Raw genomic sequence first — 26,985 nt, 5'->3', positions numbered from 1 at the left:
TCCAAGGGTCTTTGTACTTCATTAAGCAGGCAAATAGATGAGTGCAGGGATGATTTCTTTTTTATTCATTTACTTGTTCTTAAGCAAAACATGTAAAAGGACAATGCTTTTTATTGCTAAACACCCTGTGTTTTGTTGTTCTGTGTACATTTTAAATACATTATACATATACACACAGCTAGTCTTTACCTTCCAACCTTCTCTGTATATTGTATGGGGTATTATTGTATAATCTTATCCGATGATCTGTAGTGATTTATATTTGAATAAAACAATGATAAACTATTTTCTGTCGTACCTCAGAATTAGGCTGTACAGTACGGGTCTGGGACTCAGGGTCGACAACAAAAAAGTCGACACACCTTAGGTCGACGCCAATTGGTCGACAAACCTTAGGTCGACATGGACAAAAGGTCGACAGGAACAAGGTCGACATGGAAAAAGTAGAAAATGGATTACCAAGTAATACCTATGGCGCTTGCTATGAGCTGTTTAACTTAATAGCTGCTAGTATACGGGGTTTGTTAGACCCCACAATTAGAACATAGCAAAAACAAGGAACTAGCGCTGAAAAACCGGAATATGAATTTAACACAATTTTTAATAACCAGCAATTATTAATCATATTCCAAACTTTGGGATTTTAACTCTATGCAGTGCTAATACATGCCCTATTTTAATCTTATTTTATTATCTGTTGCAACAGTATCTTGATCTTTTAAACCACGTTATTAAAAATTGTGTTAAATTCATATTCCGGTTTTTCAGCGCTAGTTCCTTGTTTTTGCTATCGACATGGAAAAAGGTCGACATGAGTTTTTTATGTTTTTTTGGTGTCGTTTTCTTCGTAGAGTGACCGGGAACCCCAATTAGTGCACCGCGTCCCCTCGCATGGCTCGATTCGCTCGCCATGCTTCGGGCATGGTGCCTTCGCTTCGCTCGGCACAGATTGCCATTCCAATCGTAGTCCACGTGGATCGTTAAGTATGAAAAGATAAAAAAAAAATAAGATTTTACTCACCGGTAAATCTATTTCTCGTAGTCCGTAGTGGATGCTGGGGACTCCGTAAGGACCATGGGGAATAGCGGCTCCGCAGGAGACTGGGCACAGCTAAGAAAGATTTAGGACTACCTGGTGTGCACTGGCTCCTCCCACTATGACCCTCCTCCAGACTTCAGTAAGGATACTGTGCCCGGAAGAGCCGACACAATAAGGAAGGATTTTGAATCCCGGGTAAGACTCATACCAGCCACACCAATCACACCGTATAACTAGTGATAATATACCCAGTTAACAGTATGAACACAACAGAGCCTCTCAAAAGAAGGCTCAATAACCCTTGTAGTTAACAATAACTATATACAAGTATTGCAGACAGTCCGCACTTGGGACGGGCGCCCAGCATCCACTACGGACTACGAGAAATAGATTTACCGGTGAGTAAAATCTTATTTTCTCTGACGTCCTAGTGGATGCTGGGGACTCCGTAAGGACCATGGGGATTATACCAAAGCTCCCAAACAGGCGGGAGAGTGCGGATGACTCTGCAGCACCGAATGAGAGAACTCAAGGTCCTCTTCAGCCATGGTATCAAATTTGTAGAATTTTGCAAACGTGTTTGCCCCTGACCAAGTAGCAGCTCGGCAAAGTTGTAAAGCCGAGACCCCTCGGGCAGCCGCCCAAGAAGAGCCCACTTTCCTCGTGGAATGGGCTTTTACAGATTTAGGCTGCGGCAGGCCAGCCACAGAATGCGCAAGCTGAATTGTGCTACAAATCCAGCGAGCAATAGTCTCCTTTGAAGCAGGAGCACCCATCTTGTTTGGTGCATACAGGATAAATAGCGAGTCAGTCTTCCTGACTCCAGCCGTCCTGGAAACATAAATTTTCAAGGCCCTGACTACGTCCAGCAACTTGGAGTCCTCCAAGTCCCTAGTAGCCGCAGGCACCACAATAGGTTGGTTCAAGTGAAAAGCTGATACCACCTTAGGAAGAAACTGGGGACGAGTCCTCAATTCTGCCCTATCCATATGGAAAATCAAATAGGGGCTTTTACATGACAAAGCCGCCAATTCTGACACACGCCTTGCCGAAGCCAAGGCCAAAAGCATGACCACTTTCCACGTGAGATTTTAAATCCACGGTTTTGAGTGGCTCAAACCAATGTGACTTTAGGAAACCCAACACCACGTTGAGGTCCCACGGTGCCACTGGAGGCACAAAAGGAGGCTGAATATGCAGCACTCCCTTGACAAATGTCTGAACTTCAGGCAGTGAAGCCAGTTCTTTTTGGAAGAAAATCGACAGAGCCGAAATCTGGACCTTAATGGAACCCAGTTTTAGGCCCATAGTCACCCCTGACTGTAGGAAGTGCTGAAATCGACCTAGCTGGAATTCCTCCGTTGGGGCCTTCCTGGCCTCACACCACGCAACATATTTTCGCCATATGCGGTGATAATGTTGTACGGTTACATCTTTTCTAGCTTTAATAATCGTAGGAATGACTTCCTCCGGAATACCCTTTTCTTTTAGGATCCGGTGTTCAACCGCCATGCCGTTAAACGCAGCCGCGGTAAGTCTTGGAACAGACAGGGCCCCTGCAGCAGCAGGTCCTGTCTGAGCGGCAGAGGCCATGGGTCCTCTGAGATTAATTCTTGAAGTTCCGGGCCAATCTGGAACAATGAGAATAGTTCTTACTCCTCTTTTCTTTATTATCCTCAGTACCTTGGGTATGAAAGGAACAGGAGGGAACACATAAACCGACCGGTACACCCACGGTGTCACTAGAGCGTCCACAGCTATCGCCTGAGGGTCTCTTGACCTGGCGCAATATTTTTCTAGCTTTTTGTTTAAGCAGGACGCCATCATGTCCACCTGTGGCTTTTCCCAACGGTTTACAATCAGTTGGAAGACTTCTGGATGAAGTCCCCACTCTCCCGGGTGGAGGTCGTGCCTGCTGAGGAAGTCTGCTTCCCAGTTGTCCACTCCCGGAATGAACACTGCTGACAGTGCTAACACGTGATTTTCCGCCCATCGGAGAATCCTTGTGGCTTCTGCCATCGCCGTCCTGCTTCTTGTGCCGCCCTGTCGATTTACATGGGCGACTGCCGTGATGTTGTCTGACTGGATCAGAACCGGCTGGTTTTGAAGCAGGGTCTTTGCTTGACTTAGGGCATTGTAAATGGCCCTCAGTTCCAGAACATTTATGTGTAGGGAAGTCTCCTGACTTGACCAAAGTCCTTGGAAGTTTCTTCCCCGTGTGACTGCACCCCAGCCCCGAAGGCTGGCATCCGTGGTCACCAGGACCCAGTCCTGCATGCCGAATCTGCGGCCCTCTCTGAGATGAGCACGCTGCAGTCACCACAGCAGAGACACCCTGGTCCTTGGAGACAGGGTTATCAACCGATGCATTTGAAGATGCGATCCGGACCATTGGTCCAACAGGTCCCACTGAAAGGTTCTGGCATGGAACCTGCCGAATGGAATCGCTTCGTAGGAAGCTACCATCTTTCCCAGGACTCGCGTGCAATGATGCACAGACACCTGTTTTGGTTTCAGGAGGCCTCTCACTAGAGATGACAGCTCCTTGGCTTTCTCCTCTGGGAGAAACACTTTTTTCTGGACTGTGTCCAGAATCATCCCCAGGAACAGTAGACGTGTCGCCGGAACCAGCTGAGACTTTGGAATATTCAGAATCCAACCATGGTGGTGTAGCACCTCCTGAGATAATGCTACGCCGACCAACAACTGCTCTCTGGACCTCGCCCTTATCAGGAGATCGTCCAAGTATGGGATAATTAAAACTCCCTTTTTCCGAAGGAGTATCATCATTTCGGCCATTACCTTGGTAAATACCCTCGGTGCCGTGGACAGGCCGAACGGCAACGTCTGGAATTGGTAATGACAATCCTGTACCACAAATCTGAGGTACTCCTGGTGAGGATGGTAAATGGGGACATGCAGGTAAGCATCCTTGATGTCCAGAGATACCATGTAATCTCCCTCTTCCAGGCTTGCAATAACCGCCCTGAGCGATTCCATCTTGAACTTGAATTTTCTTAAATATGTGTTCAAGGATTTCAAATTTAAAATGGGTCTCACCGAACCATCCGGTTTCGGTACCACAAACATTGTGGAATAGTAACCCCGTCCTTGTTGAAGTAGGGGCACCTTGACTATCACCTGCTGGGAATACAGCTTGTGAATTGCCTCTAACACAGCCTCCCTTTCTGAAGGAGTCGTTGGTAAGGCAGATTTGAGGAAACGGCGGGGGGGGGGGGGGGGATGTCTCGAATTCCAGCCTGTACCCCTGAGATACCACTTGAAGGATCCAGGGATCTACCTGTGAGCGAGCCCACTGATTGCTGAAGTTTTTGAGACGACCCCCACCGTACCTGGCTCCGCCTGCTGAGCCCCAGCGTCATGCGGCGGACTTAGCAGAAGAAGCGGGGGAGGACTTTTGTTCCTGGGAAGTGGCTGTATGCTGCAGCTTTTTTCCCCTACCTCTGCCTCTGGGCAGAAAGGACGCGCCTCTACCCCGTCTGCTCTTTTGGGGGCGAAAGGACTGCACCTGATAATACGGTGCTCTCTTTGGTTGTGAGGGGACATGTGGCAAAAATGCTGACTTCCCAGCTGTTGCCGTGGACACTAAGTCTGAAAGACCATCCCCGAACAACTCCTCACCCTTATAAGGCAAAACTTCCATGTGCCTTTTAGAATCTGCATCACCTGTCCACTGCCGGGTCCATAACCCTCTCCTGGCACAAATGGACAGTGCACTTATTTTTGATGCCAGCCGGCAAATATCCCTCTGTGCATCTCTTATATAAAAGACCGCGTCTTTAATATGCTCTACGTTTAGCAATATAGTGTCCCTGTCTAGGGTGTCAATGTTTTCTGACAGGGAGTCTGACCATGCATCTGCAGCACTGCACATCCATGCTGAGGCAATAGCTGGTCTCAGTATAATACCAGTGTGTGTATATATAGCTTTCTGGAGAGCCTCCTGCTTTCTGTCAGCAGGTTCCTTTAGGGCGGCCGTATCCTGGGACGGCAGTGCCACCTTTTTTGATAAGCGCGTAAGTGCTTTATCCACCCTAGGGGGTGTTTCCCAACGTGACCTATCCATTAGTAATTTTTTTGAAATTACTAATTTTTTATCGGGGGAAGCCCACGCTAGTTCACACACTTCATTCAATTCTTCAGAAGGGGGAAAAACTACTGGTAGTTTTTTCTCCCCAAACATAATACCCTTTTTTGTGGTACCTGGGGTCACCCCAGAAATGTGTAAAACATTTTTCATTGCCTCAATCATATAACGAGTGGCCCTATTGGACATTACATTAGTCTCTTCGTCGTCAACACTGGTATCAGTATCCGTGTCGACATCTGTGTCTGCCATCTGAGGTAACGGGCGTTTTAGAGCCCCTGATGACTTTTGAGACGTCTGGGCAGGCACGGGCTGAGAAGCCGGCTGCCCCGCATTTGGCATGTTGTCAAATTTTTTATGTAAGGAGTCGACACTTTCGCGTAATTCCTTCCACAAGTCCATCCACTCCGGTGTCTGCCCCGCAGGGGGTGACAACACATTTATATGCACCTGCTCCTCCTCCACATAAGTCTCCTCATCAAACATGTCGACACAGCCGTACCGACACACCGCACACACACAGGGAATGCTCTGACAGAAGACAGGACCCCACAAAGCCCTTTGGGGAGACAGAGAGAGAGTATGCCAGCACACACCAGAGCGCTATATAAATCAGGGATTAACTAAATTATATCCCCTTATAGCTGCTATATGTATATTGCGCCTAAATTTAGTGCCCCCCCTCTCTTTTTTACCCTTTTCTGTAGTGTAGACTGCAGGGGAGAGCCAGGGAGCTTCCTTCCAGCGGAGCTGTGAGGGAGAAATGGCGCCAGTGTGCTGAGGGAGATAGCTCCGCCCCTTTTTCGGCGGACTTTTCTCCCGCTTTTTTATTGATTCTGGCAGGGGTATTTATCACATATATAGCCTCTGGGGCTATATATTGTGATATATTTGCCAGCCAAGGTGTATTTATTGCTTCTCAGGGCGCCCCCCCCCCCAGCGCCCTGCACCCTCAGTGACCGGAGTGTGAAGTGTGTATGAGGAGCAATGGCGCACAGCTGCAGTGCTGTGCGCTACCTTGGTGAAGACTGATGTCTTCTGCCGCCGATTTTCCGGATTCTTCTTGCTTCTGGCTCTGTAAGGGGGCCGGCGCCGCGGCTCCGGGACCAAACATCAATGGCCGGTTCCATGCGGTCGATCCCTCTGGAGCTAATGGTGTCCAGTAGCCTAAGAAGCCCAAGCTACCACCAGTTAGGTAGGTTCGCTTCTTCTCCCCTTAGTCCCTCGCTGCAGTGAGTCTGTTGCCAGCAGATCTCACTGTAAAATAAAGCCCCTAGTGTGCATCCAGCTCAGCCGGGCACAGGATTCTAACTGAAGTCTGGAGGAGGGTCATAGTGGGATGAGCCAGTGCACACCAGGTAGTCCTAAATCTTTCTTAGCTGTGCCCAGTCTCCTGCGGAGCCGCTATTCCCCATGGTCCTTACGGAGTCCCCAGCATCCACTAGGACGTCAGAGAAAGAAAAAAAACATAAAAAACTCATGTCGACCATTTTCCTGTCGACCTTTTGTCCAGGTCGACCTAAGGTGTGTCGACCAATTGGCGTCGACCTAAGGTGTGTCGACTTTTTTGTTGTCGACCTGGAGTCCGGATACCGTACAGTACATTAGTTGACACCACCAAGTTTATTGGCTTGAATTGACAATGATGATTTAATTTGACAGATTACTACAATAACTGTCAAACTCACAACAGGCATTTTACTTTACTAGTCTTCTGCTAAAACATATCCCAGAAGCCAAGTACTTTTGTAAGTTAATCAAATAAAAGGTTTATCCTTAGAGGATTAGGATAGATTTCTCTGCTTAAAGATTGAGGTCAGCAATTCACAGCCTAGCAAAGCTACTTTTCAGCCAAGCTGTACAGTCTCTGTCCTCAAGATGGTCAGTCAGGCTGCACAAAGGCTGGAATGATGTAACATCAAATACACTGTGCAGACACACAATGCACCCAGCTGCTGATTTGAATCAAATCACTGAACTGTCAAATGACTTTCAGTAACGCAAGGAAAATCTTGTACAACGATAACAACCATTTATTTGTGTATATTCGGGATATGTTCAAGTACTGTAGTTATCCCTGTACATGGCTGAGAAATATACGGAGAGTAACTCAGACGAGTAAGTGTTGTGACCTTTACAATTAAGGCAAAATATTAGAATAACAGGCACGGAGGAATATGTGGAAAAGGCTCCAGCTGTAAAGGTAAGTATTGCTAGACATGTGTGGGAGCAGGTGGCATGTTGAGAAGGTGTGGGAGGCTTGAATGTCATGTGTAGAGGTCTTGAGTGGCATGCATTGAGTATGCGGGAATTCTGAATAAGAAATTAGGGAGTTTTGGAGTGCATGCAGAGGATTTGGCGAGAGCATGTGGGGAAACCTGTGGGGCAACTACAAGATCTGAATGACGTAGTGGAATTTCAGCACAAGTGATCTACATAAGGGGGCATTTGGAGCGAGTTATGTGGGCGTATCAAGTTTTTTCATTATTGAAATGTGAGACTCTTTTGAAGGATGGAATCGGATCTTGCTGTCCATCACTGCTATAGATGCAGCAGCATATATAGGAGGTATTCTCAGTAGGCTACATACTGCACAGCTGTACTTACATAACAATACTCATTAGTAGTGGCTCCTGCCTTCTTTTTGCGGAGAATAGCAGAGATTGCCTTCACATTGGAAGCACTTTCTACTAATTGCAACACAAAGAAGACTGCATGTCGGTATGCAGTTATCAAGTTGATATTCATAGGACGGTATTCAATTCTTTCCGCCCCTTCCACACCCATTCTGATTCTGCTGATGGGTGTGGTATCATCATTTCAGCTCGCTACTCCTGGGGTAGCGAGGTGCCCAACCATTTAAGCAACTAAACCTGATTACTATGGGCATGATATGCGCCATAGTGGGAATCACTTTAGAAAGGAGATTGGGCATGATATATAATTTGAATACCTCCCATAATGTAGATTGTTATGCCGTTGCCATGGGCATACTGACTTGTAATGTTGAGATTAGCACTCGGGTTAGGCTTACCACACAAGCACATTGTTGACATTCTGACCATGTTGACATATGATCAGTGTCGATATTCAACATGGTTATTATGTCAATGTAATGACTATGTCAGCATAATATACCATACCACCTCCCGCCTGGCATGCCATTATCTGAAAGCCACTGTTACTGCCAATGCACTTACTAGTGGCTGTAGCCCTGCCCTGCAGGAGAAACCCACCACTTGTTCAGTAACATTTGGAGAATTACCAACCTGGACAGTAAGAAAACAGGATTTTAATTACCTACCGGTAAATCCTTTTCTCGTAGTCCATAAGGGATATTGGGGAATTAGTACAATGTGGTATAGAAGGGGTCCAAAGGAGCCGGTGCACTTTATATTTCTTCAACTGGGTGTGCTGGCTCCTCCCCTCTATGCCCCCTTCCACAGGCAGTTATAGGTAAAATAGTACCCGAAGGAGAAAGGACATACTTGAGAGAAAGAACATAACAACGGCATACACACCAGCATACCAATAACATAAAACGACCTGCAACAGTTGAATAGGTAACCATATAAGAGAAAACCTGCAGGAAAGTCAATGCACTGAGGCGGGCGCCCAATATCCCTTATGGACTACGAGAAAAGGATTTACCGGTAGGTAATTAAAATCCTATTTTCTCTTGCATCCATAAGGGATATTGGGGCATTAGTACGATGAGGACATCCCAAAGCTTCCAGAACGGGCGAGAATGTGCGGAGACGTCTGCAGCACCGCCTGCCCAAAATGGGAATCCTCCTTGGCCAGGATATCAAACCTGTAGAACTTCACAAAAGTGTTCTCTCCCGACCAGGTAGCATCTCGGCATAGTTGCAAGACCGAGACTCCACGTGCAGCCGCCCAGGAAGACCCCACCAATCTTGTAGAGTGGGCCTTCAGAAACCGTGGAACAAGTAAAGCTGCCGACACATAGGCTTGTTGGATAGGAAGCCTAAGCCAACGATCAATGGACTGCTTAGAAGCAGGGCAATCCTTTTTTTGCGCATCATAGAGCACAAACAAGAAATCAGTCTTTCTGATCTGAGCTGTTCTCTTGATATAGATCTTCAAGGCTCGCACAGCATCCAATGTCACCGGAGGAGCAGAAGTGCCAGAACCTGACGGAACCACAATAGGTTGATTTAAGTGGAACGCAGTGACGACCTTCGTCAGGAACTGCTGCCTAGTCCTGAGCTCCGCTCTGTCCTCGTAAAAGACCAAGTAGGGAATTCTACACGATAAGGCCCCCAGTTCTGAGACACGCCTAGCAGAATCCAGGGCCAGTAACATCACCGTCTTCCATGTGAGGTACTTGTCTTCTATCGTCATCAGAGGTTCAAACCAGAAGGACTGTAGAAATTCCAACACTACATTAATTCCCAGGGTGCCGTGGGCGGCACAAAAGGAGGTTGTATGTGGAGTACCCCTTGCAAGAAGGTCTGAACTTCTGGCAACACTGCCAATTTTTTCTCAAAGAAAATGGAGAGAGCTGAAATCTGGGCCTTAATGGAAACCAGACATAAGCCCTTATCCACACCAGCCTGCAGGAAACGTAAGAAACGTCCCAAGTGGAACACTGCTGGCGGATACGTGCGTTCCTCGCACCAAGAGACCTATCTTCTCCAGATATGATGATAGTGTTTTGACGTCACAGGCTTCTTGGCCTGAACCATAGTAGCAATAACCTTTTTGGAAAGGCCTTTGTGAGCTAGGATGTTCCGCCCAACCTCCATGCCGTCAAACAAAGTCGCCGTAAGTCCAGGTAGACGAACGGCCCTTGTTGAAGAAGATCTCTTCTCATCGGCAGAGGCCAAGGGTCTTCCAAAGGACCGGTCCAGAAGATCCGCGTACCACGCCCTTCGAGGACAATCTGAGACAATCAGAGTTGCCTGGACTCTTTGATTCCTGATTTGCTTTAGCACCCTTGGGATCAATGGAATCGGAGGAAACAGTTAGACCAGCTGGTAAGGCCAAGGCGATGTCAGTGCATCTACTGCCCTCGCCTGAGGGTCCCTGGTTCATGAGCAATACCCGTGAAGATTCTTGTTGAGTCAAGAAGACATGTCTATTTGTGGGAAGCCCCACCAGTCAATGATCTGCTGAAACACCTGATGGTGGAGCTCCCACTCTCCTGGTTGGAGATTGTGATGACTCAGGAAGTCCGCTTCCCAGTTGTCCACTCCCGGAATGAAGATTGCGGACATTGCTCTTGCCTTTTTTTCTGCCCAGAGGAGTATATTTGACACCTCTCGCATGCAGGCCCTGCTTTTTGTCCCTCCTTGTCGATTTATGTATGCCACCGCCGTGGCGTTGTCCGACTGAACTTGGATTGCGTGATCCCTGGGTAGAGGAAAGGCCTAAAGCAGAGCATTGTAGATCGCCCGAAGTTCCAGAATGTTCATCGGAAGAAGGGCTTCGTGGCCTGACCACCTGCCCTGGAACTGAGCCCCCTGGGTGACAGCTCCCCATCCTCTCAGACTCTCATCTGTCGTGAGGAGGATCCAATCCTGAATCCCGAAACTTCGACCTTCCAGTAGGTTTGAGGACTGCAGCCATCACAGGAGGGAAATCTTGGCCTGAAGTGACACCTGAAGATGTGATCCGGACCACTTGCTCAGGAGATCCAATTGAAATGTTCTGGCATGGAACCTTCCATACTGGATCGCCTCATATGAGGCTACCATTTTCCTCAACAATCTTATGCAAATATGGATGGATATTCAAGTAGGCCTTAGAATCATTCGGACCATCTCCTGGAGTGCTCTCGCTTTGTTCTCTGGGAGAAACACTTTCTGGGCCACAGTATCCAGCAACATTCCCAGGAACAGGAGCCGCTGAGTTGGCTCCAGGTGGGACTTCTGCAAATTGGGGATCCACCCATGGTGAGACAGAAGATGGATAGTTCCTTGGATCTTGCCTTTATCAAGAGATCGTCCAGATAAGGGACAATATTGACCCCCTGGACCCGGAGTTGCAACATCATCTCCGCCATCACCTTCGTGAACACCCCCGGCGCTGGGACAGGCCGAAGGGTAGCACCTGGAACTGGTAGTGATCGTTCAGCAGGGCAAACCACAGGTAAGCCTGGTGAGGTGGCCTAATTGGGCTATGGAGATAGGGGTCCTTTATATCCAGTGAGACCATGAATTCCCGTTCTTCCAGGCCCGCAAACACTTCTCGTAAGGATTCCATCTTGAACTTGAAAACCTTTAGGTAAGGGTTCAAGGATTTTAGATTCAAAATGGGCCTTACCAAACTGTCCGGTTTTGGTACCACGAACAGGTTGGAGTAGTAACCCTTTCCCTGTTGTTGCAGTGGCACTGGCACAATGACTTGGGACTGGACTAACTTTAGGATGGCCTGTTGCAGCGTAACACGTGTATCCTCCAAAGCTGGCAAGCATGATTTGAAAAATCGTTGGGGAGGAATCACCTTTCCCAGGTGCGGCTGAAGTGACGCAGCCGAGCACCAACCTCGAGATCCCCTCGGGGTGGGTGGGCACCCTCATGCTGAGGCCTTAGTGGAAGCTTAACTGGTGCTCTGTTCCTAAGAACCTGCAGTTGCTGGCTTTCTTGTCTTACCTCTAGTGCCTCTAGCCACATTGGAGGCACCTCTGGCCCTAGATCTAAACCAGTTAGACCGAAAGGACTGGGCAGAAAGCCACGGGTAGGAACGTCTAGCCAGCGGGGTCCCAGAGGGGAGAAACGTGGATTTTGCCGCAGTAACTTTAGAAATCCATGTATCCAGTTCAACCCCAAAGCGCAAATACCCTGAAAAAGGAAGATACTCTACACTGCGCTTGGACTCTGCGTCCGCTATCCACTGACGCAACCACAAAGCTCTGCACGCCGACACTGCCATAGCAGTGTTCCTAGCATTAATATTTCCTATCTCCTTGAGAGAGTCACACAGTGCAGTGTCTTGAATGTGTTTTAGGAGAGTCACCGTAGTGACCAGGGACATATCACCCGAGAGGCCCTCTAGAATTTGAGTAGCCCACGTTTGAATGGCATGCGTCATCCAGCAACCCGCTATGACCGGTCTTTGTGATATACCAGCCGCTGTGTAAATAGATTTCAGTGTAGTCTCTATTTTCCTATCCCCAGGTCCTTTATGGTAAAGGAGCCCAGAGCTGGTAGTACCGCCTTTTTAGATAGGCGAGAGACTGATATGTCTACGGCCGGGGGTTCTTCACAGATTTTCCTGCCTTCAGGAGCAAATGGGAAAGTGTGTAAAATCGTTTTGTCACTTGGTATTTCTTATCTGGATTTTTCCAGGCTAACTTAAACAGGTCATCCAGTTCTGCAGAATCAGGGAAAGTGACACTGAGTTAGTTCTGTGTTAAGAAAAATGAATACTGTGCTGCAGTGTCCTCTAGAGGGAGTTTTAACACGTCCCGTACATCCAGAATGAGGGGCTCAATACCCTGTGCAGAAGGGGAATCCCCAGTAACAGGATCAAATTCCGCCCCTCCTCCTGTATCTCCTCATCAGATTCTGTGCGTAAAGCAGGTAACCCATGTTTTGGTGGACCTGATATAGAGAGGGGGGGCTGTTGAACATCTGCCCTTGCAGCTAGGTCTGCAACAGCCTGCTGCATTTGTTGAGTTTTTTGAGTATTAGCAGGGAGCGGAGATGACATATCTGACATTATGGATTTTATGGCACCTAGCCAGGAAGGCTCTTGACCCTCCTCCCCCCCCCCCCAGCCCCCTCACTGAGTTGTGAGGACTGGCTTCATTGTTCACATGAGATGGAACCAGATGTAGAGGGAGAGAATCTGGTGTGACATATACTGCATAATTGGTGTTTTACCATGTTTACAGTAGACAACACTTATATACACATACACACAGACAAGTAATATAATAGCAAGCCTGCCCTTACTGTATGTAAGAGGGAGACACAGAGGAAGGAACAGCACACCCAAGCTAAGCAGCCCAATGAGACTACAAGCTGTTTTATCACGGTGTAACACCAGAGTTTGTCTTTTTCAGGACACAGATTGTATACAATAGCAGCTCTCCCCCTTTGCTACACCGCTGTACCAGTTTTCCAGTGTATCCGAGTGTCCGGAGGAGCTGTGTGTGCCTGATGCTGCAGCTGTAAGCAGAGGAAGGCGCCAAATCGCAGCTGGTACCGCTCTGAAGGAAGCTCCGCCCCCTGTAATGGCGTCGGAGCTATATAGATTTTTGTACTGGCACTCTCTCCCACAGGGCGTAAAATAAAGTAAAGATACATGTTTTCACTACCGCTGGCCAGTGTACGCACGGGACTATAGCGAATCCCCCCAGGGAGGGTTCCGTATGCCGCCCCTGTGTTTGCGCCGCACCAAGAACCGGGGGACCCCCTAGCGGGTCCGCGGTTTGTACTCACTACTCTTCTCACCTTCAAGCATAGCAAGTTAGGAGTATGCGGCATGCTGCGATTCCGACGGCTAAGGCGCAGTACCCCGCTGTACAACAACCTATCAGCGGGGAAGTGGCTCTGACACCTGAAGAGACCGGTAACTGCCCCCCCCCCCCCAACTCCGACGGTGCAGGTATGCTGTTGCCCAAACAGCATACCGAAAATAAATAGGATTTTAATTACCTACCAGTAAATCATTATCTCGTAGTCCATAGAGTATACTGGGAATACATTTAGTACCATGGGGTATAGACGGGTCCACTAGTAGCCTTGGGCACTTTAAGAATTTGATAGTGTGCACTGGCTCCTCCCTCTATGCTGATCCTACCAGACTCACCAGGAAAGTGGTGAGGTTACGAACCAGCACACAGAATAATAGGAAAACCATGCTAACAAAACTTGAAACATGAACAGCAACAGTTGAACAAACCAGAATACTTAACTAAGTAACAGTGCAGGAAGAACGAAGAACCGGGCGGGTCCTCTATGGACTACGAGAAAAGGATTTACTGGTAGGTAATTAAAATCCTATTTTCTCTTACGTCCTAGAGCAGTGATTTTCAACCTTTTTTTCCTCGCGGCACACCGAACAATATTTTAAAATTGCCAAGGCACACCATCAGTTTACCCACAGGAAAACAAAAATAAAAACACACATTGGCCCTCACAGTAAAAAAAAAAATCCACACATACATTGGCCTACACAGAAAATACAATCACATTGCTCCCCACATAAATCATGTTGCTCCCTACATAAATCATATTGCTTCCCACATTAATTATTCACATTGTTCCCCCCATAAATCCTATTGCTCCCCACAGGAGAAATAACATAACAAATATTAGCCCCTACCGGTCAGCTGTCCTCCTCCCTGTCCCTCAGTGGCGGGGGTTATTCATAGTGGAGTGCTGCAAATACTGAGCAGCAGGCGGTCGGGCAGGTGTGGATGTGGGTGAGCAAGGAAAGCTGTGGATGCAGGCGGGAACTGGAAGTTGTGTATGCGGGTGGGCTGGCTGAGTGATGAGAAGCGGTGGCGGTGACCTATGACATCACACCGCCGCGTCACCAAGGCATAGGTCATGGCCGGAGCATGACTGATCCTTTAAGAAGAGCCCGCGCCAACAATTCATTCTGAAGGTGCAGGAAGCTGCTCTGGCTCCGCGGCACACCTTGCAAATGGTAGCGGCACACTAGTGTGCCACGGCACACTGGTTGAAAAAGACTGTCCTAGAGGATACTGGGAATCCAATTAGTACCATGGGGAAGTACCAAAGCTCCCAAACCGGGTGGGAGAGTGCTAAGGTTCCTGCAGAACTGATTGACCAACCTGAAGGTATTTGGAGGCCAAAGTATCGAACTTGTAAAACTTTGCAAACGTGTTCGAACCTGACCAAATAGCAGCTCAGCAGATCTGTAAAGCCAAGACACCCCGGGCAGTTGCCCAAGATGAACCCACCGACCTAGTAGAGTGGGCTTGTACAGATTTTGGAACCAGCGATCCTGCAGTGGAATAAGCATGCTGAATAGTGAGCCTAATCCAGCATGTGAAAGACTGCTTTGAAGCAGGACACCCAATTTTATTGGGATCATAGAGAACAAACAGTGAGTCAGATTTTCTGTGATGAGCAGTTCTCTTTACATACACCTTTAAAGCCCTCACCACATCCAAAGACTTTGAAGTAGCAGAGGTGTCCATCACAGCCAGAACCACAATAGGTTGTTGATGTGAAAAGCGGACACCACCTTAGGAAGAAATTGCTGTTGAGTTCTGAGTTCAGCTCTGTCCTCATGGAAAATTAAGTAGGGACTCTTGTGAGACAACGCCCCTAGCTCCGACACACGTCTTGCTGAGGCCAAGGCCAACAGTGTGATGGTCTTACACGTAAGGTACTTTACGTCTACCTCCTGTAACGGTTCAAACCGGTCCGATTGGAGGAACTGCAGCACAAAATTGAGATCTCAAGGTGCCGTGGGAGGCACAAAGGGAGGCTGGATGTGCAGAACACCTTTCAAGAACATCTTGACCTCAGAAAGAGAATCCAATTGTTTGTGAAAGAAAATAGACAAAGCCGAAATCTGTACTTTAATAGAGCCTAGGCGTAGGCCCACATCCTCTCCCGACTGCAGGAAACGTCCCAAATGAAATTCCACCGCGAATATTGTCTGCTCTCACACCAGGAAACGTACTTCCATATACGGTGGTAATGTTTTGACGTTACCCCCTTCCTGGCTTGGATCATAGTCGGGATGACCTTGTCAGGAATCCCTCTCCTGGCTAGAATCAGCCGTTCAACTTCCATGCCGTTAAACGTAGCCGTGGTAAGTCTCAATAGACGAACAGGCTCTATTGCAGAAGATCCTCGCGAAGAGGTAGAGGCCACAGATCTTCTATCAGCATCTCGAGAAGATCCACGTACCAGGCCCTTCGAGGCCAGTCCGGAGCAATGAGGATTGTTTGAACCTTTTCCTTTTTATTCTCTTTAGAATTCTTGGGATCAGAGGAAATGGAGGAAATACGTACACCAGTTGGTAGACCCACGGAGTTGTCAGAGCATCTACCAGCACTGCTTGTGGGTCTCTCCACCTGGAACAATACCGCTTGAGCTTCTTGTTGAGTAGAGAGGCCATCATGTCGATCTGTGGATATCCCCACCGATGTGTCAACCACTGGAACACCTCCAAGTGGAGGCCCCACTCCCCCCGGTGCAGGTCGTGTTTGCTGAAGAAGTCTCCTTCCCAGCTGAAGACCATCGACAACGCCACAACGTGTTTTTCCGCCCAGAGGAGAATTCTTGACACCTCTGACATTGCTGCTCTGCTTTTCGTTCCGCACTGTCAGTTTATGTATGTTACCACCGTTACGTTGTCCGACTGGACCTGAATGGCCTGATTCCGAAGTAGAGATGAGGCCTGCGAAAGGGCGTTGTAGATTGCCCCAAGTTCCAAGATGTTTATTGGAAGGACGACTTCCCGACTTGACCATCTTCCTTGAAACTGCACCCCCCGTGTGATTGCTCCCCAACCTCTGAGGCTTGCGTCTGTGGTTAGCAGAATCCATTACTAAATCCCGAACCTCCGACCCGACGAGCCACCACAGAAGGAAGAGTCTGATTCTTGGCGACAGATACTCTGGTGCATGTGAAGATGCGATACGGACCATTTGTCAAACAGATCCAGCTGGAAGGGCCTCGCATGAAACCTTCCATACTGAAGTGCCTCATAAGAGGCCACCATTTTCCCCAGAAGGCGAATGCACAGATGCACCGAGATCCAGGTTGGCTTCAGGATAGCCTGATTCATCTACTGGATTTCCATAGCCTTCTCCAAGGGAAGGAACACTCTCTAAGTCCAATATCATTCCCAGGAAGGAGAGCCTCTGCGTTGGTTCCAGGTGAGATTTTGGTAAGTTGGATCACGGGTGGATTCTGAAGAGTAGTCTGGTTGAGAGGCCAATGCTGTCCAACAACCGCTCCTTGGAAGGTGCCTTATCAGAAGATTGTCCAGGTACGGAATTATGTTCACTCTCTGCGGAGTAGAAACATCATCTCTGCAATCACCTTGTAGAACACCCTCGGTGCCGTGGAGAGACCAAATGGCAGGGCCTGGAACTGGTAGTGGCAGTCCTGCAGTGCAAACCGTAGATAAGCCTGATGAGGCGGCCAGATCGGAATGTGAAGGCACATATCCTTAATATCCAGAGACACTAGGAATTCCCCCTCCTCCAGATCTGAGATCACCGTTCTCAGGAGACTCCATCTTGAATTTGAACACTCGTAAGTACAGGTTCAACGACTTGAGGTTCAAAATCTGTCTTACCGAACCGTCCGGTTTCGGTACTACAAACAATTTGGAATAATATCCTTTGTTTTGCAGATGAGGTGGAACTGGAACAAAGACCTGAGTCTGCACCAGTTTTTGAATGGCATCCTGTAACAGTATTGATTTCTGACCTACAGCTAATATTTGTCTTCTATGTATAAAATGTGTACACATAGCCATATACTGTATTTGTGTTGTAAGACTTTCATTTTCCATCTTTGTAGGAACAAGCTGTTTGTTCTTTACAGTATGTTAAGACATTGTTCTCCTTTTTAGCTTACATAATAGGCCAGACAATAGGTCTATTCGTGGTCAACAAATAGATGTTTACCTTTGATAAAGTGGCCTAGACATCTAAAATATGCAAAAGGTAAAAGGCTATTTGTCCTACATTAGAATTCAATACAACAATAGATTTCACAATATTGTACAAGTGACCAGGGACTCCAATGACATGTGTATGGAGATATGATCCCTTGACCACCTCTCAGAATTCTGGGTTAAATAGAGGGTCACGTCAGACTGATGGCAGCCTCCATTGAGACCCGAGATTGGCAATAGGGTTCCTTTGACTGACAAGACCTAGGGGCTACGCAGCGACAGGAGGCTCCCAGGGACTACACCTTATGCTAGGACTCTGATTATCCTGTATAACTGCCTTAAGGAACGTGGATAAGTATATTTTAATTATTGTCAATGATATTGTAAATAAATGATTGTTAAACTGTATTAGTCTTCCTGACTCTCACTATACTTCCGATATAATAGTCCCACTGTGAACACATCCTGTAAGATTATACTTGCTTCCTGTGAAACCGGTAACCCTAATTTGAAGAATCTGTAAGGTGGGAGCTCCTGAAACTCCAGTCTGTAGCCCTGGGAAATAAGATCTATGACCCAGGAAACCTGGCAAGATGTTGTACAGATGTGACTGAAAAATTTTAGTCATGCTCCCACCTGCCAGTCTTCCAGGCATCGCGGTCCACCGTCATGCTGAAGGCTTTGAGGAAGCAGAGCTTGAGCTCTGTTCCTGTGAACCGGAAGTTGCTGGTTTTCGTGGTTTACCTCTAGCGCCTCTGGTGGCTGTAGAAGAACCTCTGGTTTTTCCCTTAAACTTGGCCGTCCGAAAAGACTGTAGATTTGGTACTGAGCAGGCCTTCCTGGCTGGAGGAGCTTTAGAAGGAAGATACGTGGACTTACCCGCAGTAGCTTTGGAGATCCATTTGTCTAGTTCATCTCTAAATAAGGCCTCTCCTGTGAAGGGTAGGCCTTCCACGCCTTTCCTTGAGTCTGCGTCAGCAGTCCACTGGCATAACCATAAGCCTCTAGCAGTGGTGCGTGCATGAAGCAATCCTGTATATGTTGCAGGAGTAAAATAACCTCCCCCTGAGGCAAGGTACCTAACCCCACAACTAGGTTTCCCGAACATTTGGCGATGGCCTTAGTAATCCACCCAGATGCTATAGTGGGTCTCTGGGCCACCCCAGCAGCTGTATACAAAGATTTGAGTGTATTCTCAATTCTACGGTCAACCGTGTCTTTTAGGGAAGCTGCACCAGGGACAGGCAGTACAATTTTCCGTGACAGCCTGGATACTGATGCATTCACTATCGGTGGATTTTCCCATTTTTTCCTATCCTCAGGAGGAAAAGGAAAAGATGATATAAACCTTTTAGGGATTTGAAATTTCCTATCAGGATTAACCCACGGGTCTTCAAACAGGGTATTTAGTTCCTTTGACACAGGAAAAGTGGCTGAGGATTTCTTTTTTATATTAAAATAAGACTCATCAGTTTCCTCTGTTACCTTATCAGGGATATGCAGAATGTCTCTGATAGCTTTTATGAGAGCCTCTATTCCCTGTGACAGAGTAGCCTCCCCTACCTCTGAGTCCACCTCCCCCTCCTCCATGTCTGACCCGTCAGACAGCCGGATATGAGCCAAAGGACGTTTTTGTGGACAAATGGCAGGGAACTGAGATACTGGTTTCAGTAGAGAGTCTTGGTTCATAAACTCAGAGAATGTTTTGGCTTGGGGGAGGAGAATTTCTAGTTACGCCACTGTACTGAGTATACTGTAGTGAATCCTTTGGAGAAGAGGAACACTGTGCCTTACATGAAACACACTCTTTGTCTGACATACTGTGACAGTGACAGCACACACACAGGAAAAGGTTAAATGCACAATTAACCCACAAAAGCCCTTCAAGAGAGAGACACAGAGATAGCCTGGAGCCAGCACACAGCGCCCTTTTTGCTAATGCCAAGTTTAGACGGGTCGCAGACTAAGTACCCAGATTGGGGACTTAGTACACTAGTAAGCACTCCCTTCCTGCTATGACCTCCTGGTAGCGTTGTGGTAATCTGGAGTCTCTCCGGAGGAGCTGCGCGTCCCTGTCAGTCAGCGTCTGTGTCCACTGCAGAGGGAAAATGGCCTGGTGAGCTGCTGGATCCGCTCCTAGTGAAGCCCCACCCGTCAATGGCGCATGGTCTTTCCGCTTTTTTATACTGGCTGAAGTAATTTTTAGTGCTTAAAATGGAGTCAGTCGCCTTTTAAGTCTATAATGCCAGTCTGGGTACTATGTACACCCGTATTGCACTTAGACTCAGTTCACTCCCTCAGAAGCGGTGCGTCTGCACTGTGTACTGAGTCCCGAGACTCCTCCGCCCCCCGTAGAAGCAGTGCGTCTCTGTACGCTCATGACACCATAATGGCCGGCGACCCGCTAACCGGGACGCCGGATTAGTACTCACCACTCTTCTATCTTCTGGTTCTGTTAGGGGTGGCGGCATGCTGCGGGAATGTACGCTTGCCGTGGTGGGGCGTGCAAATAGTTCCCTCAGGAGCTAATGTCCGGTCAGCGGGGAACGGGACCATTAACCCTTCAAGAGGTTGTGCAGTCCCCCCCCCTAAGTCCCACGAAGCAGGCAGACTAGTGCCATCCTCCAGTCCTGCCTGAAAATAACAAACAGATAAAATAAATGCAGAAAACTGTTCAGGAGCTTCCAGCGACGTGACCGGCTCCTCCAGGCACATTTTCTAAACTGAGTCTGGTAGGAGGGGCAAAGAGGGAGGAGCCAGCTCACACTATCAAATTCTGAAAGTGCCCAAGGCTCCTAGTGGACCCATCTATACCCCATGGTACTAAATGGATTCCCAGTATCCTCTAGGACGCAAGAGAAAAAGTTTTAAAATAAACGGAAGAAAACTCTCTGTAGCTCCAGAGTGTGCATCCTCTCCTGAGGGCACATTTTTCTAAACTGCCTGTGGTAGGGGGGACATAGAGTGGGAGGAGCCAGCACACCCAGTTGAAGAAATTGAAAGTGCACCGGCTCCTTTGGACCCCGTCTATACCCCATTGTACTAATTCCCTAATATCCCTTATGGATGCTAAAGAAACATGATTTAAAAGATAAGCCACTTAGGGGTATATGCAATTGCGGTCGAATTCCCGAAATTGTCGAAAAACGGGACTTTCGCCAACAAAAAAAAAAAAAAATCGACCATGCAATTCAGTACTTTCCGTCAAAAAAACGGACTTTCAAAATTCGACTTTTTGAAATTCGACATTTGTCAAATTCGACATTTCTGCAATGGTACAAATGCAGCAATTCGCCAAAAAGTATATTCAATTGAAGTTTGGAAATTCGACAACGGTGCCTTTAGACAGTAAATTCGTCATTTTCAATCCGCCACACTTTGGTGGGGGAATCTAATAAAAAAAAATTTAAAACATGTTTTTTTTGGTGTTTTTTTTATTGGTAATAGCATATCTATTTATATTAGAAGGGATTAGGTAATTGGTTTGTCTATTTTGGAGGAACAAGTATTATTTATATATTTTTAAAAATGTTTTTTTTTTTTTTTTAAATGGAATGGTAAAATCCCGAAAAAAAAATGGCGTAGGGTCCCCCTCCAAAGCATAACCAGCCTCGGGCTCTTCGAGCCTGTCCTGGTTCTAAAAATCCGGGGGGGGAAATGACAGGGGATCCCCCGTATTTTTAAAACCAGCACCGGGCTCTGCGCCTGGTGCTGGTGCAAAAATACGGGGGACAAAAAGCGTAGGGGTCCCCCGTATTTTTTACACCAGCATCGGGCTCCACTAGCTGGACAGATAATGCCACAGCCGGGGGTCACTTTTATACAGCGCCCTGCGGCCGTGGCATTAAATACCCAACTAGTCACCCCTGGCCGGGGTACCCTGGGGGAGTGGGGACCCCTTTAATCAAGGGGTCGTCCCCCCCAGCCACCCAAGGGCCAGGGGTGAAGCCCGAGGCTGTTACCCCCCATCCAAGGGCTGCGGATGGGGGGCTTGAGAAATTTGAAAGAATATTGTTTTTTCCAGTAGTACTACAAGTCCCAGCAAGCCTCCCCCGCAAGCTAGTACTTGGAGAACCACAAGTACCAGCATGCGGGAGAAAAACGGGCCCGCTGGTACCTGTAGTTCTACTGGAAAAAAAATACCCAAATAAAAACAGGACACGCACACCGTGATAGTAAAACACATGTCGACACACACATACTTACCTATGTTCACACGCCGACCTCTGTCCACTTGTCCAAGTAGAATCCACGTGTACCTGTGAATAAAATTATACTCACTTTCAATCCAGTGTCCAGATTATAATAAGATTATAATCCTCGTACTTGGCAAAACAACAAAACGAACACCCGGACCAAACGGACTGAAAGGGGTCCCATGTTTACACATGGGACCCCTTTCCACGAATGCCGGGACCCCACGTGACTGCTGTCACAGAAGGTCCCTTCAGCCAATCAGGAAGCGCTACTTCGTGGTACTCACCTGATTGGCTGTATGCGCGTCTGCTGTCAGACAGTGCATCGCACAGCTCCCTCCATTAGTTTCAATGGTGGGAACTTTGCGGGTAGCGGTGGGGTTACCCGCGGTCAGCCGCTGACCGCGGGTGACCTCACCGCTGACGCAAAGTTCCCACCATTGAATATAATGGAGAGGCTTTGCGATGCGCTGTCTGACAGCTCAGACGCGCATACAGCCAATCAGCAGAGTGCAAGGACGTTGCGCTCGCTGATTGGCTGAAGAGACCTTTCTGTGACAGCAGTCACGGGGGGGTCTCTGCATTCGGGGAAACATGGGACCCCTTTCAGTCCGTTTGATTCGGGTGTTCGTTTTTTTTTTTTGCCAAGTACGAGGATTATTTTAAAAGATCCGGACACTGGATTGAGGTGAGTATAATTTTTTTCACAGGTACCCCGGATTCTTCAGTGACGAGGGGGGCGTGGCAGTCGGCGGGTCAACATAGGTAAGTATGTATGTGTCGGCATGTATGAAATAAAGTTTTACTTTCACGGTGTGTGTCTCCTGTTTTTATTTGGGTATTTTTTTTCCAGTAGAACTACAGGTACCAGCGGGCCCGTTTTTCTCCCGCATGCTGGTACTTGTAGTACTACTGAAAAAAAAACAATATTCTTTCAAATTTCTCAAGGCTATCAGCCCCCCATCCGCAGCCATTGGATGGGGGGGAGACAGCCTCGGGCTTCACCCCTGGCCCTTGGGTGGCTGGGGGGGGGACCCCTTAGATTGAAGGGGTCCCCACTCCCCCAGGGTACTCCGGCCAGGGGTGACTAGTTGGATATTTAATGCCACGGCCGCAGGGCGCTGTATATAAGTGACCCCCGGCTGTGGCATTATCTGTCCAGCTAGTGGAGCCCGATGCTGGTGTAAAAAATACGGGGGACCCCTACGCTTTTTGTCCCCCGTATTTTTGCACCAGGCGCAGAGCCCGGTGCTGGTTTTAAAAATACGGGGGATCCCCTGTCATTTTCCCCCCCGGATTTTTAGAACCAGGACCGGCTCGAAGAGCCCAAGGCTGGTTATGCTTTGGAGGGGGGACCCCACGCAATTTTTTTTCGGGCTTTTTACCGTTTTTTCTCGTTTTTTAAAAATCGGATCAAAATCCGTCAAATCGCCCGTTTTTCGACAGCGGGACTGTCGAATCCGTTTTTTATTGAATATGGTAAATTTCGGCACCCACTTGCCGGAATTCGCCGGTCGAATTGTGTCGAATTAAAAAACGGGCGAAAAATTGCCGCGATTCGCCGCTAATTGCATATACCCCATAATCTCCAGGTCTCTGTCCTAAAATACTCAATATCATTTCATCTTCAGAAATTAACAGTATCACCATCTCAAATCACTCATTCACACTGCAAGTTATAATTCTAGCATCTGCTCTTTTTAATACCACACCTCTCAATCTACTGTACACGTTGGCATAAATCCTCATTCTCTTTTATTGTTTATGCAAGGATAACCAATAAGTACCACAGCACTCACTGTACATGGTACTCAGAATTTACTCTTACTATTATTATACATACACACAAACAAACAAACATACATATATTATATTATGATAGATAGACAGACAGACAGACCTTACGAAATTTGCTGCATGCATTCTCTTCATGTTTAATTATTTAAAAATATGGTATACAGTATATATTAGCCAGGATAATTTACATATGTCTCTACCTTGCAGGTATTATATTTTGAATTATTCTAGTAGTTAACACTTTTTTCTAAGTCACAGACGATCTGTGGACTTGACATATGTTTTTTAAAACGGCAATAGTAATTAATGCTAAACAAGCCTGAGTTACCATTTGCCATTTCAAAACGACTGATCATTGGTGGCTTTTAAAAGGTGACATTTAGTATATGTGCCCCCAGTATGGAAGCAGTAGGGTACATAAAGAGGAGGCACTCTAATAGTGTAAATACTCAGAAAACTTTAGAGCTCAGAACTTAAATAATTGTAATTTTGGGGAGAGGCACAAAATGGTATGTAGAGTATCTGTAATCTAATTCCTATTCCTGAGAAAGTAAGCAGAATATAGGAAAGTTTGATGAAATGGTTCTAGTATATTTAGCATGGCGTCTCATTACTAATAGCGGTACACTGTAAGCACTACTAGTCTATAAAATACCGCTTGTCAATCAATACCACTTGGTTTATGCTTTAGTTTCATTGGTGCACGCTGGTACTGACTGTCTCTGCCTAGGATGGCGGTCATTAGGTCGACATGAGTTAGGTCGACATACATTGGGTCAACCACATTTGGTCGACATGATCACTAGGTCGACATGTACTACGTCGACGTGAGTTTTTCACAATGTTTTTCATTTTGTGACCTTTTCATACTTAACGATCCACGTGGACTACAATTGCCCGGGCAATGCGAGGGGTTACGGTGCACCAATCGGGGTTCCCCGTCACTTTTCTAAGAAACGGATACCAAAAAAAGTAAAAAAAAACTCACGTAGACCTTTTTCTATGTCGACCCAATGACCATTGTTGACCTATTGATCATGTTGACCTAATGCATGTCGACCAAACGTGGTCGACCCAATGTATGTCGACGTAATGAACTACACCCCTCTGCCTACTGTTTATTGGTCACAAAAGGGCTAGCATCTATTTATTCCTTCTGCCTGGGAAGAGCAAAAGGCACTATATCAAGTTACTTTCACACTGGCATTCATAAGCTCTGTAAATGCTGCCCTCAGGATTTAGAACTCATCACTGCTAGGGTGATTGTGTGGTACTTTATCTCTCTCCACTTTCTCACTCTCTAAGGCTTAGTACATCAGCATTTACACTGCTTTAAGCAGGCAGAATGACCAGGTACTGTAATTGTGTCCAATAATGTAAATGCCTGGTTCTGAAAATGCCAGTGTGTCACTGCCCTAAGTAACATACTAAACTTACTACTGATTACAAGCAAATACTTATTTTACCAAGTTTATGCTATACTGTACACTTTATATGAATGTGAACTATGTTATGCAATGAACACAAATACAAAGCAGTTCCTTTTAAACCTTTAACAATTGCCAATAGTTTACCTGCTGAGCCCTTGAAAGTTTTTAAAGCACTAAGAAATTCGGAGATTTCTTTATCCAATCGCTGGTGTCCAAGCTGAGCGTTCTGTTGATATAGAGCGGAGAAAGCTAATCAGAATCATTGAACCAAATGAAATACTTTTTCAGCCTGCATGTCATTGGCAGCACAAGCTTGTGAGTGGGGAATATCCTGCAGATTTATTCTTTTATAATAGTAATGAAATCTAACCAGTGAAACAATGACCATTATTCCCCATGCTGCAATTGTATATAATAAATCAGTTACCTTTGGCGCAATATAGATTCTGTCTTCCGTAAACAGATCTATGAATACCCAGTGCATTTACATTTATTTGTCCCTGTAATCCAACTTTAAAAAGTCTAAGTCCACCTTTTATGTTTTTTCAAGAAAGAAAAGGAAAATAAAAACCCCAAGGAACCTAGAGGAACAATGCAAATAGAAGTACCTTGGTGGCATTTTCATTGAATAGGCTCTGCTACAGTTTATCTACCAGTACTTTGATGGGACTGTAGGAAAAGTGTGTCTCTAGAAAATGTATTGCATGCACTACAACCATCACCACCGCATCACATGCAGAGTGGACATCAGTGTAAAGCAGGGGTGGGGAACCTTTTTTCTACCAAGGGCCATTTGAATATTTATAAAATCCTTCGGGGGCCATACAAAAATTATCAACTTAAAAATTAGCCTGCCTCCAGTAGTTATGCCCCAGTAGATATGCCCAAAGTCAGTACTTATGCCCCCAGTCAGTAGTTATGCTCCCAGTCAGTAGTTATGCTCCCAGTAAGTTATGCCCAATTAGATATGCCCCCAGTCAGTGGTTATGCCCCATTAGCTATGCCCCCTAGTAGCGCTGCTTACACACACACACACACACACACACACACACACACACACACATTAAAAGGGGGGGGGGGGAACCACACACAATACACACCGGCCCTGCTCCTGCTTCCGGACCGTTGCACTCTGCCTGGCTGCACACTCCTCAGAACTATGGGAGAGACGTCATGACATCTCTCCCATACCACCGCACAGCCGCACACTGCCAGAGCCGGAAGCCGGAGCTCAGAAGTGAGCTCCTGCCTCCGGCTGCTGCTGAGGGAAAGAAGCCGGGCACACGCTAGTCACAAAATCTCAGCGGGCGCCCGGCATCTCCCTCGGTTAGGTGAGCCTGGCCGGATCAAGTGGCTTATACGGCCCGCGGGCCTGAGGTTCCCCACCCCTGGTGTAAAGAGTTACATAGGGGAGATGTAAGTGACAGCTGGTGGGAGAGAAACATGAGCCATTTAGAGCTGAGTGTTCATCTTGTAGTGTGTGTGTACTATGTACAAATAGTGTAAAGCAACTTTCACACGTACAGACACAGTAAAGAAGCATCACCCTGCTATTGTGGGGCACAAGTATAAATGTATACACGTAGGACATATTTTGTTTCATGCACATATTTGGTACTATGGGGCCGATTCTGAGTGGGAGACAGCGTCAATGTCGCACGCCAGCTGGCAATTTTTCCTATAGCGATTTCATGCAAATATTGTTCACACAGTTGCAGTTGAAATTGAGATCCCCAGTCTTAGAAAAAGGTCTGCTAGTGCAAGTTTGGGTGGTGTGGCATATGCTGGGTCATATATATATTTGCTGCAAGAGGTGGGTACTTTGTACAA

At 47.0% G+C, this 26,985-nt stretch overlaps 1 protein-coding gene across 2 annotated transcripts in view; it reads right to left on the bottom strand.

Annotated features, from left to right (window-relative positions):
- The window catches only part of OSBPL1A (oxysterol binding protein like 1A), a 537,997-nt gene that overhangs the window by 239,358 nt on the left and 271,654 nt on the right, over positions 1-26,985 (bottom strand). For both annotated transcript variants that reach the window (XM_063923609.1, XM_063923608.1), the window contains one exon: positions 25,300-25,381. In XM_063923609.1, the coding sequence (XP_063779679.1) occupies positions 25,300-25,381 (82 nt within the window). The remainder of the gene's footprint in view (positions 1-25,299; positions 25,382-26,985) is intronic.

Source organism: Pseudophryne corroboree, chromosome 5, assembly GCF_028390025.1.
Source record: "Pseudophryne corroboree isolate aPseCor3 chromosome 5, aPseCor3.hap2, whole genome shotgun sequence".
Classification (NCBI taxonomy): Eukaryota; Metazoa; Chordata; class Amphibia; order Anura; family Myobatrachidae; genus Pseudophryne; species Pseudophryne corroboree.
Note: the sequence above shows the minus strand (reverse complement) of the source record. Positions and strands in the feature narration are given on the sequence as shown.